At 39.5% G+C, this 24,529-nt stretch overlaps 1 protein-coding gene across 2 annotated transcripts in view; it reads right to left on the bottom strand.

The window, feature by feature from the left end:
• Positions 1–24,529, bottom strand: part of Dyrk2 (Dual-specificity tyrosine phosphorylation-regulated kinase 2) — a 59,952-nt gene that overhangs the window by 5,666 nt on the left and 29,757 nt on the right. For both annotated transcript variants that reach the window (XM_069500808.1, XM_069500800.1), the window contains exons 5-8: positions 23,645–23,783; positions 22,445–22,616; positions 19,988–20,131; positions 19,134–19,263 (exon numbers count right to left, since the gene is read on the bottom strand). In XM_069500808.1, the coding sequence (XP_069356909.1) occupies positions 19,134–19,263; positions 19,988–20,131; positions 22,445–22,616; positions 23,645–23,783 (585 nt within the window). The remainder of the gene's footprint in view (positions 1–19,133; positions 19,264–19,987; positions 20,132–22,444; positions 22,617–23,644; positions 23,784–24,529) is intronic.

Here is a 24,529-nt window from a genome sequence, read left to right as displayed (position 1 = left end):
TTTGTGAAGAGAACAATACCTGGAGTCTCGGTAAAAATAAACCTACTCTTTTTGAAACACAGTTAGGATGGATTGTCTCTGGTACAGTGCGAACTAATAGTAAGAACGATAACATATGTATGTTAAGCAGTAACTTAGATTTTGATCTGTCACGCTTCTGGGAGTTAGATTCCATATCTTCTAAGCATAATTTAACCCCAGAAGAACGAGCGTGTGAGGAACATTTCATGAAGACCACTAAACGCAAACCTGATGGACGTTTTATTGTCTCATTGCCTCTGAAGGAATTACCTGAAGTTTTAGGAGATTCGTATCAAATGGCTAAGAGCAGATTTCTATCTTTGGAACGCAAGTTGGCGAGAGATTCCAACATGAGACAACTTTATGTGGAATTCATGAAAGAATATCTGACCCTCGATCACATGACAGAACAAAAAACTCTTAACAATAAAGCTTGTTATTTACCTCATCATGGTGTTTTAAAAGAATCCCGCACAACCACAAAGCTCCGCGTCGTTTACGATGCGTCCGCAGCTACCAAGTCTGGAAAGGCGCTAAACGACATTCTAAGAGTTGGGCCAACAGTACAAGACGATTTACTGTCTATACTGCTGCGTTTCAGACAACATAAGTACGTCGTTACTGCGGATGTAGAGAAGATGTACCGCCAAACGGAAATTTTCGAACATCAACGCGCACTTCAACAAATTTTGTGGAGATTCGATCCCTCTCATCCTCTTAAAAGCTACCAACTTAATACTCTTACTTATGGCACTGCTTCAGCGCCTTATTTAGCCACAAGATGTCTTCTTCAATTAAGTCATGAGGCAAAAGATCCAAATGTTAAACGTGCGATTCGTCACGATTTTTACGTTGATGACTTTCTGTCTGGCCTCACAACCATAGAGGACACTATATCTTTATGTCGTGGAGTAATGAGCGCTTTGTCATCCGCTCAATTAAATCTGCGTAAGTGGTACTCTAACCATCAAGATATTCTGCAAGCAATTTCTGGTGAGGCAAAGATATCGGGATCAGTAGATCTCAGCAGTGACAACCTCTCTAAAACATTAGGGTTAAATTGGAAATGTTCGACGGATGCTTTATTGTTTTCCATTGACATTCCTTCAAATGTCACTGTTAATAAACGGCATATTTTATCAACAATTGCACAAGTTTTTGACCCGCTCGGTCTAGTTTCACCCTGTATTGTGGAAGCAAAAATCATAATGCAGCAATTGTGGATAAATAAGTGTGGTTGGGATGACTCAGTTCCTACACACATAAGACAGGCCTGGTTTGAATTTGCTAATTCATTACCACAATTAAATACAATACATATTCCCAGATGCGTTACCTCAAATTCACCCATTGATATGCAGCTTCATATATTTACAGACGCATCGGAGAAGGCTTACGGCGCATGCATTTATGTAAGATGTTTAGACAATGATGGTACAGTAACAACTAATTTGTTAGTGTTTGCGCGTGGAAGTTTGAAAATAATAAATTGTGCTGATACTAATAGACTGTAATTTCGGAATTACAATATAATAAAAAAGGCAAAAACAGTGACAACAGTAACAGTGGTTCAAATCGTATTCGGTATGTATCTTGTCTTGACGTTTTTGAAAAGATTGACAGCTTGCGAATTACGTGGACCAATCATAATTAGCCCACGGCCGTGATGTGTTTCGATTCACGCCGAAACATGCCCCCGGCCTTGGAACGCTGAGCTTCCAAGACTATCCTCGTCAGGGTCGACTAATGGGCAGATCTTCGTATAGGCTCGCCTCACAAGTCCGGATGCAGTTTGTAGTTCAGCGACCCTTGAGATTCCATCCTTCCCAGGTATGTTTCTGATGACTCGTCCGAGATGCCATCTCAACGGCGGGAAGTTGTCCTCTTTGATGATGACCATAGTGTTGGGTTTAAGGTCTTGCGTGTTCTCTCTCCACTTGGTCCGTGTTTGCAGCTCGGATATGTATTCTTTCGACCAGCGTCTCCAAAAATGTTGTCGAATTTGCTCAACTCTCTGGTACCGATCGAGTCTATGCGTGGGCGTATCCTCCAGGTTGTCGTAGGCAGGTGCGGTGAGCGTACGGCCAACCAGGAAATGAGCGGGACTAAGAGGAAGGAAGTCGTTGGGATCGGACGACATTGGAGTGAGAGGGCGAGAGTTCAGGACAGCTTCAACTTGTGCTAAGACGGTGCTGAACTCTTCGTATGTGAGATGCGCGTTACCGACCACGCGGCGAAGGTGGTATTTACACGAGCGTACTCCACGTTCCCATAATCCCGACATGTGACTGGCGTAGGGTACGATGAACTTGAATTTGATTTTTTGTTGATTTGCGTATTCGATAATGTCAGAACTACAACGTTCTAAAAATTGAGCGAATTCGTTTTTAAGTCCGACCATATTTCGGCCATTATCGGACCAAATTTCGGCAGGTTTTGACCTGCGGGAGACGAAACGATGTAGTGTGAGACAGTAAGCTTTAGTAGTAAGGTCACTCACCAGCTCTAAATGCACTGCGCGCGTTACAAAACATATAAAGATACAAATATATGCCTTTGTAGTTTTAGCTCCCCTACCTTTTCTGTTAAGAATGTACACTGGGCCAGCATAGTCAACGCCGCATCGATAAAACGGAAAGGTAGGTGTAATCCTCTCGCTGGGAAGATTTCCCATTAGAGGAGTGAGCGTTTGACCTCGCAGGCGCTTACACACAACACAGTCGTGAACGACTTTTCTAGCGAGATTTCTGCCTGCAATCGGCCACCAAGATTCACGGAGATGAAAGAGAAGCGCCTGCGGAGCAGCGTGTAGCAATGATTTGTGTTCGTGCCGGAAGAGAAGAAGAGTGTAATGATGTTTGCTTGACAGCAAAATTGGATGTTTTTTGTTATAGTCGAACTCTGAATAGTCCAATCTGCCACCGACTCGCAGCAGCTTATCTTCATCAATAAACAAATTTAATTTACTTAAATTATGTTTATTCTTTAGCGCGCGTTTATTGGATATTGACTTGTACTCGACTGGAAAAGATTCCAGTTGAGAAAGCCTAATCAACATGTTATCGGCTTCTCTCAGCTCATCGACGGTAAGAACACCCGACCGTTTATTCAGTTTATTGCGCGTATTATGTAAAAACCGTAAAACATATGCAGTTGAGCGTCTTAGCCGATTGAACTGAGAGAATCGTTCAAATCGATAGCAGATTGCGTTTCAGAGCTCGACTTATCCTGGACTACTAGCGCGGTTATTTCACTACTCTTCATTTCCGGCAAGTCATTTGATTGCCTTTCGTGCGTGTAAAAGGGTGGTACGTTTTCGCAGTCAAATTCACGGTCGCGAAGGAAGGATGGCCCTTCCCACCATAAATCAGAAGAAGAGAGCTCCTCGAGATTCACAACCCCACGCGAAACGAGGTCAGCTGGGTTCTCTTTCCCGCTTACATGACGCCACGGAAGCTCCTTCGTCAAATCGTGAATTTCTATCGTCCTATTTTGAACGAACGTTTTTAATAATCTTGGCGGCATGCGCAGCCAACCTAAGACGATCGTCGAGTCCGTCCAAAACATTACGTGGTCGAAGTTGTAGTGAAGCGAATTGCGAACCTTGTTATAAAGGCGAGCACCCACTAGAGCGCCGAGAAGCTCTAACCGTGGGATGCTAACAGTTTTTAGCGGTGCGACTTTCCCTTTTGAGCATAGCAATTGCACTTTGACCGTATTCGCGGTTACGGTCCTTATGTAAACGCACGCGCCGTACGCGGTTTGAGATGCATCGCTAAAAATATGTATCTCGGTAGATATAGAATTAGTATCCATAACATATCGAGGGACGCGTATTGTGTTCAAGATCGACAGCGAAGCGAGAAACCGGTTCCACTGACGCGCGATGTCCGTAGGTGCGCTGTCGTCCCACTCCAATTTTAATAACCACAGCTGTTGTAATAACATTTTTGCAGTTAAAATAAATGGACTTAGAATTCCTAACGGATCGAAAATTTGAGATGCGTATGATAGAATTATGCGCTTAGTTATAGGTTGAGTACTATCAGACTTAAACTCTGTATTGAAATAAAATTCGTCGCTGTCATTAAGCCAACCAATACCTAATGTTTTATGATTCGTATTCTCCGCGAGTATTTGTTTAGAAGCGCGCGATAATGACACGGTCGCGGGTTCGCATGTAAAATTGAAAATCCACTTACGTAGCGGGAAACAGCCAGCTTGCAACGTCTTGGTTGTTTCCTCGCACAATTTTATCAAGACTTCTTTGTCATCAGAACCCGTGATCATGTCATCTACGTAAAAATCTTCGTTAATTATTCGTGAAACTTCACTATTTGTTGTTTCAATAGCGAGTTGTTTTAGGCAGCGACAACTTAGAAAAGGCGCGGACGCGGTTCCGTAGGTAACCGTGTTGAGGCGATAGACACCTAGTGGCTGCGTGGGTTCGTCGCGCCAGAGAATCAGCTGAAGATCTCGCTGCGTTTCATCTACAAGGCACTGTCGGTACATCTTCTCGATATCTGCGCATGCGACGTACCGATGTTGCCTGAAGCGCAATATAATTGAAATAAGGTCGCCTTGGATGGGCGGGCCTACCAGCTGAAGGTCATTATAGCTGATTCCCGAGCTAGAAACGGCCCCAGCATCATAAACGACCCTAAGCCTGGTACTAGAGTGATTTTCGCGGAATACACCGTGATGCGGCATAAAATAATGAGGGGTTCCGTAGGTCGAAACGCGAGTCATATGACCTAGGCTCTCATATTCATGAAGAAAGTCTGCGTATAGTTTCTTGTAAGCGGGCGCGCGTTCTAACCGCTTTTCTAACGCCAGGAAGCGTCGTTCTGCCTGTGGAAGTGATTCGCCCAAAAGGTCGGGTGATGACTTAAGAGGTATACTCACAATAAACCGTCCCTCATCATTGCGCGTCGTAGTACGAGTGAACAGTTCTTCGCAAGCGTGCTCAGCATCTGTGCGATCCCGATCCCGAGGGAACTCCTCGATCTCCCAGAATTGGCGTAATTGCGTGTCTATGGATTGCGTGAAGTTACACTGGATAAGACTATCGTTGCGCGTATTTAATACGATAGGTCCTGATATTATCCAGCCTAAATGCGTATTTTGTAAATAAGGCCCGTTAGGTAACCTTATATTACCTTCGTGTATTAATTCCCAAAATATATCTGCGCCGATTAAAATATCAATTTTTCGGGAATCAAGAAAATGCGGGTCTGCCAGCTGTAAACTATTAGGTATATGAAACCTCGCGCGTTCATAATGTACAGCGGGCAGCGTAGTTGAAATTTGCGGCAATACAAAGCAATGTAGTTTAGTGGCGTAAGTAGATATGCGCGATTTTATCTCAATGTCGCATGATTTAGTACATTGCGTCACTGAGTTACCTACACCTCTTATTTCGTGAGTGGACTGTAATAATTCTACCCCTAGTTTTTTACTAAAGGCTTCAGTTATGAAGCTGCGTTCGCTTCCGTTATCTAATAATGCATTTGTGAGTAAATAAACATTATTTCGAGCCCGTACCTCGATGATTGCAGTGGACAATAAAACCGGTCGCAAAGAACGATGTGTGCGTTTATCGTTACTAGTGTGTGCATTATTTGCATAGAACACTGCATCCGCGGGGCAGAGGAGCGGCGCGGTGGGGCTTGAATCGACACTTGCGCCCGCGCCGGTTAGTTGCTGGTTATCGAATGTCGAGTGCATAGTTAGGGAACCGCTAGTGTTACCTATCGATTTTGTATCACCCGGGGGATGATTTAAGTCATCCGAAGGGTGGATTAGGGAATTATGCTTCTTAAAACACCGACGGCAACCGCCAAATTTGCAAAATTCAGCAGTGTGGCTACTATTTTTCATGCAATTTTCGCATAATTTCCTATCGCGAAGAAATTTCAATTTCGATTCCAAATTAGAGTTAATGAATTGTAAACAAGCGTAAAGTTGATGGAAACCTTTACACATAATACAGTTCTTTGGCGCGGAGTGACGATCGTGCGGTTTAGTGGTGGAAACATTGCATTTTGCGGATAACTTCGTTCGGTCGATTTCGTTTGATCGATTTGTTCGATTGTTTTTCGTGTCTTTTGACTCCTTATTAATTTGTGACGGATGTGAACCCTGCAATGTTTCTAGCATGTCCGCACGATTTTTTAGGAAGTTAATTAAATCGTCAACCTTCAATTTTAATTTGGAATCGTTATTGTTTGTTATCAAAGTGCCTTTATGCTGTTCCCACTCGCGTTCAGTGGTTTTATCTAGCTTAGACACCATGATATAAATAACTAGCGAATGCCACGAGTCCACAGGTTCCCCTAGGATCTTTAATGCGCGTATATTTTTCAGAATTGTGTCACTAAGTGTTCGAATCGAAGCAGAGGATTCTTTACTCAACGGTTGAATGTTGAATATTGATTTTATGTGATTGTGAACTAATAATCGGCTATTATTATAGCGATTGAGTAAAAGATCCCATGCGACGGAATAATTGTCAGATGTAAATTCTAATGCATCGATCACTAGCTCGGCACTACCCTTCAGCGAAGACTTCAGGTAGTGGAATTTCTGGATACTGGTTATTTCATCTGAATCGTGCACTAATGATTGAAATGTATCCCTAAATTCCAGCCAGTGCTCGTATGACCCGTCAAAGGACGGTAATGTTATGGTAGGTAGTTTTACTGAGCGTAACTGACTATTTTCGCATGTTTTCGAACAGGTTGTGACCTTACCGCTGCTACTGCCTTCACAACTATTTACTAATAACTCAGCCTGTGACAATGTGCTATAGTAGCAGTCCTCGAACTGCTCTCTTTGAGTTAATTGATCATCGAGATCAGCTTCATTGACACATTCTTCTATCCTAGACTGAATGCTATTAAACTCGCGATAAAAATTCGTGGCACCTTCAATGCGTAACTTTAAATCTATTTTGTTTTGAGGCGTTGCGACATTTGCATCAAAACTATTAACGTAGGTTCCAAATTTGGTTAATCTACCTTTAAGGGTGCCACGTTTTTTAGTTAGATCGCGTACTAGTAGTTCTAACTTATCATCGCTGAGCCCTAGTTGCGGAGATTTGTCACGATTTGCCATTTTGGGAAAGTGGAAGTACTTACGTGAGAATACTTACCTTAAATGGCAGCTAGCGGGTTGCACATGAACGTTTGCGAAGTAACAGTACAATATTATACAAGCGAAGTAAGGGAGGATGATTCGTGGATAGGTTGACCGTATCCTGCGCGTCTCGAAGTCAGCCAGCCCTTGCGTCTTCGAATTGATGATTCTTGCGATGAATCCTTGTCCGTTATTCCATAGGCCGTAGTATGCGTTTATATTCGGTAAAGAAGGTCCAAAAACTATGTTTGCGCGTGGAAGTTTGAAAATAATAAATTGTGCTGATACTAATAGACTGTAATTTCGGAATTACAATATAATAAAAAAGGCAAAAACAGTGACAACAGTAACAGTGGTTCAAATCGTATTCGGTATGTATCTTGTCTTGACGTTTTTGAAAAGATTGACAGCTTGCGAATTACGTGGACCAATCATAATTAGCCCACGGCCGTGATGTGTTTCGATTCACGCCGAAACAGTTAGCATCCAAAAGTAAGGTAGCTCCAATAAAAACCATTTCTATTCCCCGATTGGAGCTTTCGAGTGCACTACTTGGAACGAGATTAGGCATAAAAGTATTAAATTCATTGACACTTCAATTTAGTAAGTGCATTTTGTGGTCTGACTCCACCATTGTCTTGGGCTGGCTGGGCTCTTCTCGAACTCACTTGAAGCCCTTCGTTCGGCATCGAGTGTCTGAAATACAGGAAAGTTTCGCAGATCATGAGTGGCGTTACGTTCCTTCCAAAGAAAACCCGGCAGATCTCGCTTCTCGAGGTTTAAAGGCTGACGCTCTTGGTAAATCGTCGTTGTGGTGGTCAGGACCGTCTTTTTTAAAGTCTGATCAAATTAATTGGCCAGAAAAACCTAAGCAGGAAATACAAGTTTCTGACTTGCCAGAAACTGTAGTCAAATGTTTTCATACTACTGATGAAACAAACTCTTTTTCTAAATTGATAAGTAATTGTTCGTCATTGTCAAAGGTACAACGCGTTACAGCACTCATTTTTAGATTTATCAACAACTGTCGCAATAGATCCAAAAGGGTCACTGGCAATATAACAACGACTGAGCTTGCTAGTGCCAATAATTTTCTCCTTAAAATTGCGCAGGAAGAATCTTTTGCTGAAGAACGACAGTTAATTGTATCAAACAAAAAATTGCCCCATAAGAATAGGCTTCTACCTTTATCACCATTTCTCGATGAATATGGACTCATTCGTGTAGGTGGTAGACTAGCAAATACCAACTACGACTATAATACAAAACACCCAGTTTTGTTAAGTAGCAAACATCCATTATGTAGGTTAATCTTTAAGGCCTTTCACATAAAGTATTTGCATGCAGGTCCTCAACTGCTTCTAGCAACAATTAGACACAATTATTGGCCATTAGGAGGCACAAATTTAGCAAAGTTTACTGTGCGCTCGTGTGTTAAATGTTGCAGACTCAAGGGTACAACAGTTCAACCCATCATGGGTCAATTGCCTGAACAGCGAGCACAATTAGAATTTCCTTTTCTCAGCACAGGTGTAGACTATGCCGGGCCAGTGATAATAGCTAATCATAAAGGCAGAGGATGTAAGCACATCAAATCGTACATTTGTGTATTTGTCTGTTTAGCAACCAAAGCCATACATCTCGAGCTGGTTTCAGACATGACTAAAGAAGGCTTTATCGCGGCTTTGAATAGATTTACAGCCCGCAAAGGAAAGCCAAAAACCATTTTTTCGGACAATGGGACTACATTTGTGGGCACATTCCACGAGCTTTCTAACGTCCTTAGCCAGCTTTCACCGGCAGACACGATCGAAGAGGGTATTCATTTTTCTTTTATCCCTGCGTATAGTCCACATTTTGGGGGTATTTGGGAAAGCGCGGTGAAGTCTGTTAAACACCATCTAAGACGAGTTCTCGGTTTAAGTTATTTGGACTATGAAGAAATGAACACCTTGTTGATACAGATAGAAGCAATTTTAAACTCCCGTCCAATTACTCCATTATCCGACGATCCTTCTGATCTTTACCCACTCACTCCAGCACACTTTCTAATTGGGCGATCTCTGCTTTTTGCACCACAAACTCAAATCTCATGCAGCAGAATTTCATCCCTGGCGAGGTTTCATCGCATCGAGTTGTTAAAGCAACACTTCTGGGGCCGGTTTTCAAATGAATATATTACATTGCTGCAGCAAAAGACCAAGTGGTTGCTGTCACAAAGACACCTTAAAGAAGGAGATCTTGTTGTCATAAAAGAAAAGACAAGCCCCCCGTTAATGTGGCTACTAGGAAGAATTGTCCACGTGCTGCCAGGCGGAGACGGTGTTGCGAGGGTCGCCGATATAAAAACTAAAAAGGGGATCATTCGACGAGCGTTCAACAACATTTGCCCCTTGCCAACCAGTCTTGAAGATACTTCAACGCCGGGAGTATGTTCAGGATAGCCGCGGTTATCCGGCCGCGTTGAGAAGGTCGCGCGTCGGCAACGGCTCGCGTGTTACGCGACCGCGGACAACTAGCGGGCCACACACTTTCATACACGCGATTTAAAGTGACCATGTCAGACGACTGTGTAACTAATAATTGTTCTCTTTACTAATAAATTACTTATAACGTGGAATACAGTGCATTATTATTTTGGACGCCGAGATATCCCTCAACAATACGTGCAGGGCACTTGGCTCCGCTATTAGTTAATGACCACAAATTAATTTTTTTTGTGTGATCTAACCCAAAATTCACGGTTTTCAGATTTTTCCCCAAATGTCAGCTATAGGATCTACCTACCTGCCAAATTTCATGATTCTAGGTCAACGGGAAGTGTACCCTGTAGGTTTCTTGACAGACAGACGGACAGACAGACAGACAACAAAGTGATCCTATAAGGGATCCGTTTTTCCTTTTGAGGTACGGAACCCTTAAAATTGGATTCCAACTCCCCAATCCTGATGCTGCCCGGGACCTGACCACCAAAACTAATGGGATTTTGAAACTGTCGGGTAAAAATAGATATTGGAGGAATCTAGCAAGTAAAGACTTTTTGAACTCGAGGACCCAATTCCCTGATGCTGTAAGGAATTGCATTCCTAAATCGTGGTGATCCCACGGGATTTTTAAAGAAATATTTTTCATGCATTTAGTTTTAACGAAATTTGGTATTGATGTTACCTACCTTGCATCCCGAGGACGTGCTACTACGGATAGGCCCCACGTGATTCTTTAAAACCAAAATCTACGCGGGCGAAGCCGCGGCCAACAGCTAGGTAATGGTACTGATTCTGAGCGCAACCTAATTTTAGAGTATTCGCATACTCTTCTTACTAATATAATATTATGAAAAGGACAGACGCAGTTTGGCAGTTTTAAATTTTATTTTTAGACTAGCTGATGCCTGCGACTTCGTCCGCGTGGATTTAGGTTTTTAAAAATCCCGTTGGAACACTTTGATTTTCCGGGATAAAAAATAGCCTATGTCACTCATATCTTCTTCTTCAGGTCTTAAACTATACCCATGCAAAAAATCACGTCGATCCGTTGCTCCGTTGCACCGTGATTGAAGGACAAACCAACAAACCAACGAACCAACAAACCAACAAACAAACACACTTTCGCATTTATAATAAGGGTACTGATAATAAGGGTACTGATGGTAAAACCCGTGATTTTAGCGCACAGTCGCGAGCCTACTGTTTAAATTTGTAGCGTGCACTAAAATTTAGAGTCTTTAAATGTAATGTTCATGTTCTGTCCCTTTTTAGCATTGTTAAAAAGAAAAGGATGCAGATAATCTTTTAGTTTAGAGAAAGAACGGAATCGGTGCCAGTGGGGCCGATTCTCTTGAACACAATCTCTAAGCTAAACTAAATTAACAGGTCTAAATCTAATGCCATCCTTTTCCACGAGCAGCATTATGAAAGGGATAGATAGATGTACAATGAAATTAGCCACAATTGTAGGTATACTTAATAATCTAACCCTCAAAATATTCGCCGTATTACCAATATTGTGGCCAATTGATTTGCCAAATACCGAACTACTCATTATAAAACTTACCCGTACCTGCTATAGGTTCTGACTTCTGACCGAACTCGAATCGTTTGCCGAATCCCGATAGTGGGAGCGTACCATAATAACCCACCGATGAAGTATTAAAACAGTATTAAAACTATTAAACCATCAAATCTAATTAAAAAGTCTTCGCTTTTACATTCAGTTGCTCAACTATGACCTTGTGGCAGATAGAATCTGTATTTTTATGGTGTTTTCTCTGTTTGTAATTGAAGCAACAATACTTGCGAAATCATAATCCCTCTTGATTATAATGAAACATTTCATCAAACTAAGTATAATATCAGAGGGCTGAGAATTAAAACATTTAACTGTGAGAACTACGGAGCTCTTTAATAATAATAGGTACGCAAATTTTTATTTGCAGTTGTTTAACTTTTCGTAACCTACTTAGTTATTGTACAATTGTATACTACGATTTGCGAATATACCTACTAGAAAATATAAAATTAAAGATCTTACATTAGGTACATAGAGAAGAAAAATAAATAACATAGTTAGGTAGTCAGTAGTAATATCATATTAACTAACATTACATTTCTTACATTTATCATAGAAAATACATCTGACTTAGTACGACTTTATATAGCTTGACAACGTTGATAGAATAGGTATTCAAAACATCGAATACTAAGGATGAGAATAAAATGGACCTAAAAGACGTTAAGTCTTTTCTTCTATTCTATTTAGTGCTACTTACCAATTTTTATTATAGGTACATACTGTTTCCGTTTGGGGTGCTGACGGTACACGTATGGATGAACTCGAACCAATAAAAACAAGGGCATTTAGGTCTGTGTTACTTTGATGTACGTTATTGTATATTGATACTTGAAACATGTGATAATATATTATTTCGTATGCACATACCAGAAGTGAAGATAAATATTAATCACGACACACAAAGGCTTATTGAAAGTTTTACTATTTATGATAACCTAACAACAATAACTATTATAATATTAACTTGATTAGGGCACAATAATTGCTATTACAACCACTCATTACTAATTACAAGTTCGTACATTCGAGTTTATGCCTGTCTTCGTTTTCGAGTAGTGAAAACTTGTACTAAGCGTAAGTAGAGGTTGGTCTACCACGCGGTGTCACATTGCATCACAGTAGCCTTTCACTGCGTACGCGCATCGTTCATTGCTCGGTGAAAAATGGTGGGAAAAAATACTTAACATACATACAACTCATGCTAATAGTCGTAAATTGTATCTAATTGGGTCACACAGACCATTTAATCTGTTCTAGCGTACGTAAGAATTTTATCTGTTTGTTTAGCGAGATTGTAAATTTCTAATTAAAATAATTTCAAAAGAATAGATTTCTATGGTTTTTTTTTATAATACTAGCTGACCAGTCGATTCTTTTTTTTTAAATATTCTGCTATTTGGGACTCCGGGTCAGTCTTCCCGGAACCCCTCCACTAACTTAAACTTTATGGTATGGCATTAAAGTTCAAATTGACTTTAAAGTATTATTACGTATCTATCAGGCAATTTTCTAAAATTTTCTTTCCGTAAGAACCATCCTCATACTAAAAGGAATATTATAAAGAAAGAATTAGCGAAATCGTTTCTGCTGTTTTCGAAATTTGGGATCAGCAACACATTCAGCGATTCATTTTTATATATAGAAAAAAGATAGAGAAGATGTCAATATGCCCTGTTTTCGCTGAGAGAACCTTCACAGAGGTAATGTAAATACCTGAATATCTATTGGTAAAAAGTTAAAAAAACGGACCGAATTGAGAACCACCTCCTTTTCCTAAGTCGGTTAAAAAGGGACCAGGCACTACACCCGTTTCTTTTGAAATCTTAGAGACTCAAGCGCATATCTAATCGAGTTTCATCCTGCGCATGAGTGAATTTTGGCCACTCAACCTCAGAGATTAACTAATCATCTGTCCAATGATAATAAATCTAGTGCTTACAACCACTGGTTCTGAAAAGAAATTCGAAATGCAGTAACAAAATAGTTACAGGTAAGGCCAAGACTTCTCGTGAAATATTAGTAGGTATTCAAACACCTTTTTATTTTATTTTATTCAGATACAAGTTAGCCCTTGACTGCAATCTCACCTGATGGTAAGTGATGATGCAGTCTAAGATGATAGCGGGCTAACCTGGAAGGGGTATGGCAGTTTTTATTAAACTCATACCCCTTTGGTTTCTACACGGCATCGTACCGGAACGCTAAATCGCTTGGCGGCACGGCTTTGCCGGTAGGGTGATAACTAGCCAAGGCCGAAGCCTCGCACCAGACCAGACCAGACCAGAAAATAAAATTCCAAACCCCTGCCAGGAATCGAACCCGGGACCTCCCACTAATAAGACCACAGCGCTCACCACTGCGCCAGGGAGGTCGTCAACCTGTTCGATAAATAAATCGTCATCTAGGAGACACAATCAGGGAGCCATCTTGTCAATGATAACTAGTCAAGACGTAAGATAAAGTGTAATTCCACGAGGATCACGAACTCCCTGTCCCTAATGCTTTCACCGCTCTCGCGACCAAAGGTCGAGCGAGGTATGAGAATTTGTGAAACTGCGTCTATGGCGTGCTGCGGAGTCGACATTTCACAAGGCTCGAGGATTTCATCTATTTATAGGAACGTATAGACCGTACCTAACATTAATATTAATCTGGAGTTAGAATTACAAATCGCGGTGCTGTTTTACCGCGAGTTTGCACTGATCAAACTTTTGTATAGAAACATGTTGGAAACTATTTTCATGTCCATATCTAAAAGGATAAAAGGAATAGGTGACTGAATGACTGACTGATTGACTGATCTATCAACGCACAGCTCAAACTACTGGACGGATCGGACTGTTTGGCATGCAGATAGCTATTAAGATGTAGGCATCCGCTAAGAAAGGATTTTTGAAAATTTAACCCATAAGGGGGTGAAAAAGGGGTTTGAAATTCGTGTAGTCCACGCGACGAAGTCGCGAGCATAAGCTAGTTTCATTACATTTTTGTTAAGTCTATATATAACTTTGGTTATAATTTCTGTAAAAAAAAATTCTTTCCTTACAAAAAGTGGTGAGGGTGTCTTTACAATCTACTTACATGCAAATTCAAAGCAATTTGTAAACCGGATGGTGAAGATTGATCGTTCACCTCACCTTATTGTCATCTATTATTGTAATGATTATGGCTTATAATGAGAGGGTCAAGTTTGTTTAACCTCTTCTGCATATTCGTACTGTTTTCACTTGTTTGCATTCGCTTCGAATGAATCGCATGTTTCTGCTTCTACAATGTATGTCAAAGTCTTCAACAGCTAGAGTGTTTCTTGTGGATTGTAGTCATGGTTTTGACCACTTCTTGAGATATGTCACAAACTCTCTCGTAAAGTCGTTCACGAGTCATCAAATTCTTGATCAACCCATCGCCGGTTCACTACTAAGTCTCCTTTCAGAATAAAAATGGTTTAGTTAGATCATAGTCCGCCACGCTGATTAATTAGTGTGAATTGGCAGACTTCACACACCTTTGAGAACATTATGGAGAACTCTCGGCATGCAGGTTTTCTCATGACGTTTATTACCTAACATAACTCCTTATAGTTTCTAATAATACCTACCAAATCTTAATCTATAATATATAAAAGAGAAATACCACTCACTCACTCACTCACTGACTAATCACGTAATCTCAGGAACTATAAAGCCTACAAACTTGAAATTTAGAAGGTTGGTTCTTTCTAGGACGTAGGTTTCAGCTAAAAAACCGTTTTGAAAAATTCGCCCCCTAAGGGTGTGAAAGGGGGGGTCGAAGGTTATATGAAAGTCCTATGTTTTTGAAGTTAGAGACATGAAAATCGACATTTAGGTTATTAGCTTTAAATAATAAAAATCTGTATAGTTCAATTTGGGAAATTTCCCCTTTAAGGGTGGTAAAATAGGGGGGATAAGTTTTATAGAAAAGTTTTAACTACCTATTGTTATTTTTACTTGAAATTTGCAACTAAGAAAGGATCTAACTAAATTCTCCTCCTAAGGGGGTGAAATGGGGGTTGAAAATCATATGTTTTTGAGTTAGAGATATGAAAATTGGCATTTAGGTATTCTGGGTTCCGTGCCTTAAGGTGAGACTGCGGGAGTAGGTAAGTGAGGCCTCTTGCAGCGGGAAAATTTCAGATCTCATGAGAAACCAGAAATTTTACGCGGACGAAGTCGCGGGCAACTGCTAGTCTAAATATATAAAAGGAAAAGGTGACTGACTGACTGACTGACTGATCTATCAACGCACAGCTCAAACTACAGGACGGATCAGGATGAAATTTGGCGTTCAGATAGCTATTCTGACGTAGGAATCCGCTAAGACAGAATTTTTGAAAATTCAACCCTTACGAATAAGAGGGTGAAATAGGGGTTTAAAATTTGTGTAGTCCGCGCGGACGACATTGCGAGCATAAGCCAGTACCAACTACTCGTATGAAAGAGATGAGAATGTCGTAGGTATGTTTTTTTTAAATATCTTTATATTTACGATCGTGAGAATTCACTTTTACTTTTATTATCGTACAATCCAACCGGTTATCACTCAATCATCTGCTCAATCTGTTAGTGATGTAAGTAACTTTGCCGCAGAATTGTCGACTAACTCGTTTAGAAAATCCAAATAAGCCTTCTGAGTCAGATTCTATTCCGATTTCTCAATCATCATCATAAATCAATAGACGTCCACTGCTGGACGTAGGTACATATTATTGTAAGCAATAATATTATCTCCTTGTTTTACATCCATACTTCCATACTAATGCGAAAACGTGTGTGTCTGTCTGTCTGTTAGCTTTTCACAGCCCATCTGTTCAACCGATTTTGATGAAGTTTGGTACCTACGTGTTAGCTTACATCCCGGGAATTGACATAGGGTGCTTTTATCCCGGTAAATCAAAAGTTCCCACGAAAATTTCAAAAACCAAAATCCACCCGAATCATGTCACAAGCATCGTCTAGTATTTATATTTTCGTTGATTATCTTTAATATAATTCCCGCAAATTGCTATCGCGCTGGAATCATGTCTCATTAACATCAAAATGACGTAATTTTGACGTAAGCCGAAATAAAAATATACCATCAGCTCGAAACTTCATTCTGCTGACGTCACTAAAATGGCGGCCACGCCCATAGCATATCTCGGCTAAGCTATTCGAGTTTTTGATTGTTTAGGTAAGTACAAAAATATCGGAAGACTAACAACCCTATTTCAAACACCTTCCGTCCCCTGACATAAACAAAAAGGTGTGAACTTGTGTGAAAGTCTACTGTATTACATTATTTTGCCGTAGTTTTGCTGTTGACAAGAAATTCTTGTTGATTAGGCGGAATTGTCTGCCTTTGTTACCGGTAATTTAGGAAATAAAAATTAAGGAATTTGCACCTAAATCAGTACCCTTATCAGTACCTCAGTACCCTTATTATAAATGCGAAAGTGTCTTTGTTTGTTGGTTTTTCCTTCAATCACGTCGCAACAGAGCAACGGATTAACGTGATTTTTGCATGGGTGTGTAGTTAAAGACCTGGAGAGTGATATAGCCTACTTTTTATCCCGGGAAATCAAAGAGTTCCCACGGGATTTTAAGAAATCTAAATCCACGCGTACGAAGTCGCGGGCATCAGCTAGTTTAGGAAATAAAAATTGACGAATTTGCACCTAAATCAAAAATATTCATGAAATATTTTATTGAATACTCGTCTACAATTTCGAAAGCAGAGCCCTCAACGATTACTGGATGGAATTCTCCTAAATGAGTGAGTTGCTATGTCTAATGAGACATAGCAACTCACTCATTTAGGAAAATCAGAGTAATCTGACATAGCATCAACTTGTTGGGAAACTAGAGTGGCAATGGGTAGGAAACATCATTCGAAAAATCGATACAATATGTAGGGTCCCAATGTTGCTAGCATAACAACTTCGCACCGGGAAGCGCAGGTTACCTTGTTGGAAGCTCCCCCAAGGTTTTTCAAAACCATAATCCACACGGATGTACAGTACGCGGCCGAAAGTAATGTACATCGACCTTTAGAAGGAGATAGCAGATTTGTAGAGCGTTGTCCCGGCAAAACGTCATATAGGTATGAGTGACAGGGACAACGCTCTACAAAGCCGAAATGTCATTCTAAAGGCGATGTACTTCACTTTCTGCCGCGTAGTTACATGGTGTAACTTGTTTTACTTTTTGATACTTCGTCATTATTTGTATTTTTTGCATACGTAACCATAGTCATGATATGTAAATATTATCGTGAAGTACTATCTACATTACACACTCATTTGAATAATGGGTGTATTATTGCACAGGTTTTACTTTATTAGTTCACACGTTCGTTTTTTATTCGGCGAATAATTATTGCAATCTATTTACACGAATACTAAATTGTGTTTCTCTTTTGTTTATTATGAAGATAAAAGGTAATAAGGAGATAGGTACTTAGTAAGGAAAAAAAAAAAAAAAAAAAGATTCCGACGAATTGAGAACCTCCTCCTTTTTTTGAAGTCGGTTAAAAAGGTAAGATATACCACTATAGCAAAGAGATATTAAAAGATAGAACGAGATCATTTTATTTCTATTTAAATTTTGCTTTATTTCTGAGTAGATCTATCTGTATAAACGTAAAAAAAGTAGTCAATGGTTGTATAGAAGCAGGCGTTATCTTGCGGAATCCATGATATACAATGAACCAAAAGCTTATCTTGCTATAATCCGCTGAAACAGATCAAATCTGTATGGTGCTCAATCGCATGCTGCATGTTGCACCATACAGATTTGATCTGTTTCAGCGGATTAAAGCAAGTTGAGCTTTTGGTTCATTGTATGGTAGCCAAATGGTTTATTCAGTTCTGTGGATACCAATTATATTTTTATATCGTGTTAATTTTACAATGGTTTGTTGGATTTGAGCCATCAGTAAACAGAAGCTGTGATAGCCCAGTGGCTAGGACGTCCACCTTCTAATCGGAGGTCCGGGGTTCGATCCCGGTCACGCACCTCTAACTTTCAGAGGTATGTGCGATTTAATTAATTAAATATCACTTGCTTTAACGGTAAAGGAAAACATCGTGAGGAAACCTGCATGCATGAGAGTTCTCCATTATGTTCTCAACGGTGTGTGAAGTCTACCAATCCGCACATGGCCAGCGTGGTACACTATGGCCAAAATCCTAGTGAGTGAGTATAATAGTGCGAATAATAGTGAGCCGGCGATGGGTTGATCATGATGATGATGAAACAGTTTCATAACTATTGGACCAAGTGTGCCTCCTTGAATCATCCCACCAGCTTATTGCTTTTTCTTTAAATAAAACTATAGTATTAACACATGAGTTTTGTAACTGTGTCATAATGAGCGATATTATTATAACAGTGGGTACATCACATGCTTTTCTTTTGTTGGTTTAGTAAATGTAGTAACATAATAGTGTCAAAAGTTCAGTGAAATGGCGTAAGACCCTCATAAGACAATGGTGTTTGAAGATGCTTTTAATGATAACTCATTTCGTAATATGCTTTTTTTTTTATTGTATCGGTTATACTTACTAGACATTACATAAACTTGAAAGATCAATTTCTTGTGTTATAGGTTTAAGACTACGCAAACATCTAAATATATAAAAAAGGAAAAGGCGACTGACTGACTGACTGGTTTACATTATTGCCTTAAATAAGTCCCGCAAATTGCGAATGCGCGTGGCCGCCATTTTAGTGACGTCAGCACTAGGCTCAAGTTTCGAGCTGATGGTATATTTTTATTTCGGCTGACGTCAAAATTACATCATTTCGATGTTAATCAATGAGACATGGTTCCAGCGCAATAGCAATTTGTGAAACTTATACCAACGCTTCGAGAGTAAAATAAAATAACTCAAAAAAAACACTTACTCTAAACATCGATGTAAGAAATGCAGGAAGGCTGGGTCATCGCTTCGGACGGCCAACGAGAGCGTCCGTGAACTAGGTCTTCGCTTCCGACCTTTGGAGTTCGTCACCGTCCGTGGCGATCCCTTGGAGTCTGCATCAATAAAAATTGATCCTTATTTAAAAGCAAAAACTTACACATACCAGCAAAATTATCTGAATGTCCGGCAAAGCCGCGCCGCCAAACGATTTAGCGTTCCGGTACGATGCTGTGTAGAAACCAAAGGGGTACAGGTTTAATAAAAACTGCCATACCCCTTTCATGTTAGCCCGCTACCATCTTCGACTGCATCATCACTAACTACCAGGTGAGATTGCAGTCAAGGGCTAACTTGTATCTGAATAAAAAAAATGTACAATATCATTTCAAATCAAATCAAATCATTTATTCATAGTAGGTATTATTGTACACTTTCCAATAGTCAGATGTTTGATTTGTAAGAACCAGTATCTCTGTAGAACATATCCTATTATATGAGGTATTCAAGGACCGGACAAGGGGGGAAACTTTTGATTCAAATTTACTAGGAAGGAAATTTACTTGCAACTGAGTAATTAGTAAGGTAGTCCTGTTTCCTTCAATTAATTTTAAACAAAGCCAACACATATATTTCATGTAGTTGACTCTATCAAACGCTTATTCATGACAAGATAAATTCTTAAGAATTTCAAACTATCATTAAATTCCTTGTGTAGGTAACTTACCAAAAAATTGCCTTATCCTTGCATTGCAGCGATATGTTGACACAAGCTATCTGCTCCGCCTCGTTCTCGCCCGGGAACAAAGGGAATGTTATACAATTCCTTAATCGTCTTACCAAAAAACAACCTTTTCCTTGTAGCATGCAGCAGCAGGTCGGGAGGCGGTGGTCCCAGTAGCTCCATGATGCATGCTAGCTGTTCCGCCTCATTCTCTCCCGGGAATAAAGGGTATCCCGTGTGGAGTTCCGCCAGGATACATCCTGGAATCAAATTGGCAATTTTATGATGATGCTACTTATAGTTTCTAAAACTCATTATCGATACCGAGAAAATGCCAAAAGGGAGATGAAGACAAGACGTAGGTAATTTATGAAAAATGACAATAAAAATTGGAGATCGACTGCGAAATGTGTTCCTCGAGGGTGGATGAAATGAATATTTCAAAATAATCTAGGTATCATAATATGATGTATGTAAATAATGTATTGTAGCAAAGATCAAAGCTACTTTAGATTTATTAAGATTTTGGGCGCCTAATTTATCTAGAGGTGAGTTGATTTATGTAACCTGATGTTACTATTGTCTTTTTCTTCTGTCGTAAGTAGGTAGGTAGGTACTATGCCACCGCTATAATAAGGCTCTGCTAAACTACACGTTAAGGTCGTTAAGTATATTATAATATCCATGATTAATGATGATTCTTCTGCAACATGCTATTTGCTTGCTATTTGCAACTAGTTAGTGTCAATCAAACAAAAGCGTTAATCGTTCCCTATATTTCATACCTCAGTTCCTAATATCGAGATGCAGATGCTGCATTACATAATCTAAATATAGTATAAAAGGAAAAGGTGACTGACTGACTGATCTATCAACGCACAGCTCAAACTACTGGACAGATCGGGCTGAAATTTGGTTTGCAGATAGATATTATGACGTAGGCATCCGCATCCGCAAGGATTTTTGAAAATTCAACCTCTAAGAGGGTGAAATAGGGGTTCGAAATTTGTTTAGTCCAAGCAGACGAAGTCACGAACATAAGCTAGTATATAATATGGCACATAATATGTCATAACAGTTTAAACTGATGTATTCAAAATACGTGAATCCGTCTTCTATTGCGTAAATGACGCAGGCTTTTGGGTATGTCGGTGTTTGCGGATCGCACGTGGTCTTTGACGCCTTTCTCTCGGCTTTCTACAAACTTGTCAGTTACGTAACACCCGCAACTGCTCAAATGTCTTAAAATTACGATATTGTTCAAGCGATTGTTACCACTATTACAATCTACGTAGGATCATAATCGCTTTAACAAAACATTTTGGAAGTCATTTCAAAAATTCGCCAACAGGTTTGTTGGTTATGGGAGTAATTTTACCATAAAAGTTGCTAATTTCGTGTCGGGGAATTTAAATATGTGATTGCCTAAAAGTTTTTGTTCCTAGCACTAGGTTCGGTAACTGTCACTTATAATTTGAATCACTATTTCTTTCGAAGATTTTTCAAAATTAATCAACCAGTTACTACGAGTTTCAGAAAGCATTTATAAATATAAAATTCAAAGTCCCGACTGACTGACTTATATCAACGTACCTACAGCCTAAACCGCTGGTCCTAGAGACATGCAATTTGGAGGATGTGTTCTTTGTAAAGAGCAGGTATCCACTAAGAAAGGATTTTTCGAAATTTCACCCCTAAGTGTGTTAAATGGGGGTTTGAAAAATACTAAATCACTAAAACTACAAAATGAGGCAACTGGTTATTGGTATTGGATTGTGTTTAGGTAAGTAGTATACCAATACCGCTAAGTTTTTGCAGGTCACACTCTGTATATACTACCTGTTGCTGCTTTATCATCTGTGGTATATTTAAAAAAAAATTTTACAAAAAAAATAAAAACCGACTTCGATACACAAACACTAAAAATTGAAAAATAATTTAATTTATTACCGAATATATTATGTATACAAGAGTTAATATAGATCCATAATAATACTTTTTGGTGCCGGTGCCAATTAGCTTTAGCTGCGCGAATCGTCTAGACTTCATATTTTTATGAGACTCCACAATGGCACCTCATTGGCACCGACCCCAAAAAATATTATTATGGAACTATATTAACTCTTGTATACATAATATATTCGGTAATAAATTAAATTATTTTTCAATTTTTAGTGTTTGTGTATCGAAGTCGGTTTTTATTTTTTTTGTAAAAAATTTTTATTTCACAATTTTTAGTGGCCCCATGGAATTATGCTATGACTGGTTAAAAATCTACTGTTTACTAAGCTATTACACTGATCGCGAGCAATTTACTCTTATCCGTTGAGGAGTTCCAGTATCTATCTTCGAAGATGTTCATCAGATCTTCACCAAATTTAAATGGGACCAACTTTGAACTATACCCTTTCAAACAAAAAAAGAATTTTCAAAATCGGTCCAGGCGTCTTTGAGTAATCGGGGAACATACATTAAAAAAAAAAAAAAAAAAAAAAAAAAAAAAATTCCGACGAATTGAGAACCTCCTCCTTTTTTTGAAGTCGGTTAAAAAGGTAAGTTTGCAAAATACTGACCCATACTCCACATGTCGATGGCGGTGCCGTACTGCAAGCCCAGTATGACCTCAGGACTCCTGTAGAACCGCGACTGGATGTAGGTGTAGACGCGAGCGTGCGTGTAACACGAGCTGCCGAAGTCGATCACCTTTATTGAGGAACTGCCTCGCGCTTTGAGGAGGATGTTTTCCTGGAAGAGGTGACATAAAATTAGCACATAGCTATATTATGGTAGTTTGAGGTGAATTGGTTGCAGGCAAGTGACAACAATAGGGTTAGGTGGTTATTTTATTTCATTTTTTATACGTGCAGCATCACCGCCAGACCTAATAATAAAAAAACCGGCCGAATTATGCTAGTCGGACTCATACACCAAGGGTTCCGTACCATCGCACAAAGTATATCTAACACTTTTATGCAGATCACTGCAAGTTAATGACATACAGCGCCACCTACATGTGATTTAGTAAATTATTTTTTTCGTGAACACATTTTAATATTTTTTTGTGATGGTTGTAACCACAAATTCACGGTTTTCGGACTTTTTTTTCCTTTATTTGTGCTATAAGACCTCCGAGAAGAAAAAGACCTACCTATCTGCCAAATTTCATGATTCTAGGTCAACCGGGAGTACCTACCCTATAGGTTTTCTTGACAGACACGACAGACAGACGGGCCGACATCAAAGTCTATAAGGGCTCAATTTTTCCTTTTAAGGTGACGCAGTACGATCGACCGAACCTGTTTGCTTTTCACTTGACATTGTATGAGAAAGGTGAGAGGCACGATGATTTTCACCGAAATCAAGGGTTTACGAAAAGTATTTTTGAGAAAAAACTACTAGCTTTATGTCTACAAAGTATAGTTATTTCAACTAATGAATAAACTAATAAACAATAAACTATGTCTAATGTTAAATTCCTTTACAATTTTCATACCTCTAATCTTATTTATTAACGCCCAAAGTTTTCATAAATTTTGTCTTAAAATAGGAATCTTTTGAGGCTCGTAACTTTAAAACATATATTTTTTTAATGTTTCATATATCAATAAACCTAGATAATGACGAGATTAATCGATATAATACTTAGTTTTGAGCATACAATATCATATAATGACAGTAATTACCCTCCTACGTTTGTATGAAGAAAGCACCGAACTGAGCCCACTTAAGGTACGGAAGTCGGAACCCTAAAAATCAAAATGAGGTCCACTTACTGGTTTGAGATCGCAATGGATGATGTTCTCCGCTTCGAGTAGCCTCAGACAGCGGAGCAGCGAGCTGGCGAACCTCCTGATGAGGCTCAGGCTGAAGCCCTGGTAGTTGTTCTTCTTTATCAGCTCGTACAGGTTGATACTGACAACGGGAAACGGAAACAATTTATTGAGTAGCTGACGTCATCATCATCATCGTGAACCCATTAAAGAACACAAGAACAAAGTGTCTTCCAATAAGGTATCTTAACTATAAACTAAGCTAAGTCAATGGACAGATTCTTAGGTATAAGTACGTTTATAAGTTTAGGTTAATATAATATTGCTTATTAGCCTCTTTCATAGGCTAGATTGTAATGGTAGTAAAGTACTGGTGACAGTGCTTTACGACAAAAAAAATAAAAAAAAAAAAAAAAAAATCGTGAACCCATCGCCAGGTCACTACTGGGCAGGGGTCTAATCTCAGAACAAGAAGGGCTTGGCCATAGTCCCACCACGCTGACCCAATGCGGATTGGCAGACTATCAAATGAGCCTCAATAGCTCAACCGGTATAGGAGTGGACTGAAAACCGAAAGGTCGACGGTTCAAACCCCGCCCGTTGCACTATTGTCGTACCTACTCCTAGCACAAGCTTGACGCTTAATTGGAGAGGAAAGGGGAATATTAGTCATTTAAAAAATGGCTAATATTCTTTAAAAAAAAAAAAAAAAAATACGAATCGGCGTAATTTTACGAAATTAATTAGCAAAATCTGTGACAGCCTATAGTGGTTAGGACGTCCGCCTCCTAATTGGTGGTCGGGGGTTCGATCGCGGGCACGCATCTCTAACATTTCGGAGCTATGTGCGTTTTAAAAATATCACTTGCTTTAACGGTGAAAAAAAAC

Source organism: Maniola hyperantus, chromosome 1 (genome assembly GCF_902806685.2).
Source record: "Maniola hyperantus chromosome 1, iAphHyp1.2, whole genome shotgun sequence".
Taxonomy (NCBI): Eukaryota; Metazoa; Arthropoda; class Insecta; order Lepidoptera; family Nymphalidae; genus Maniola; species Maniola hyperantus.
This window is presented reverse-complemented; position numbering and strand designations above follow the sequence as displayed.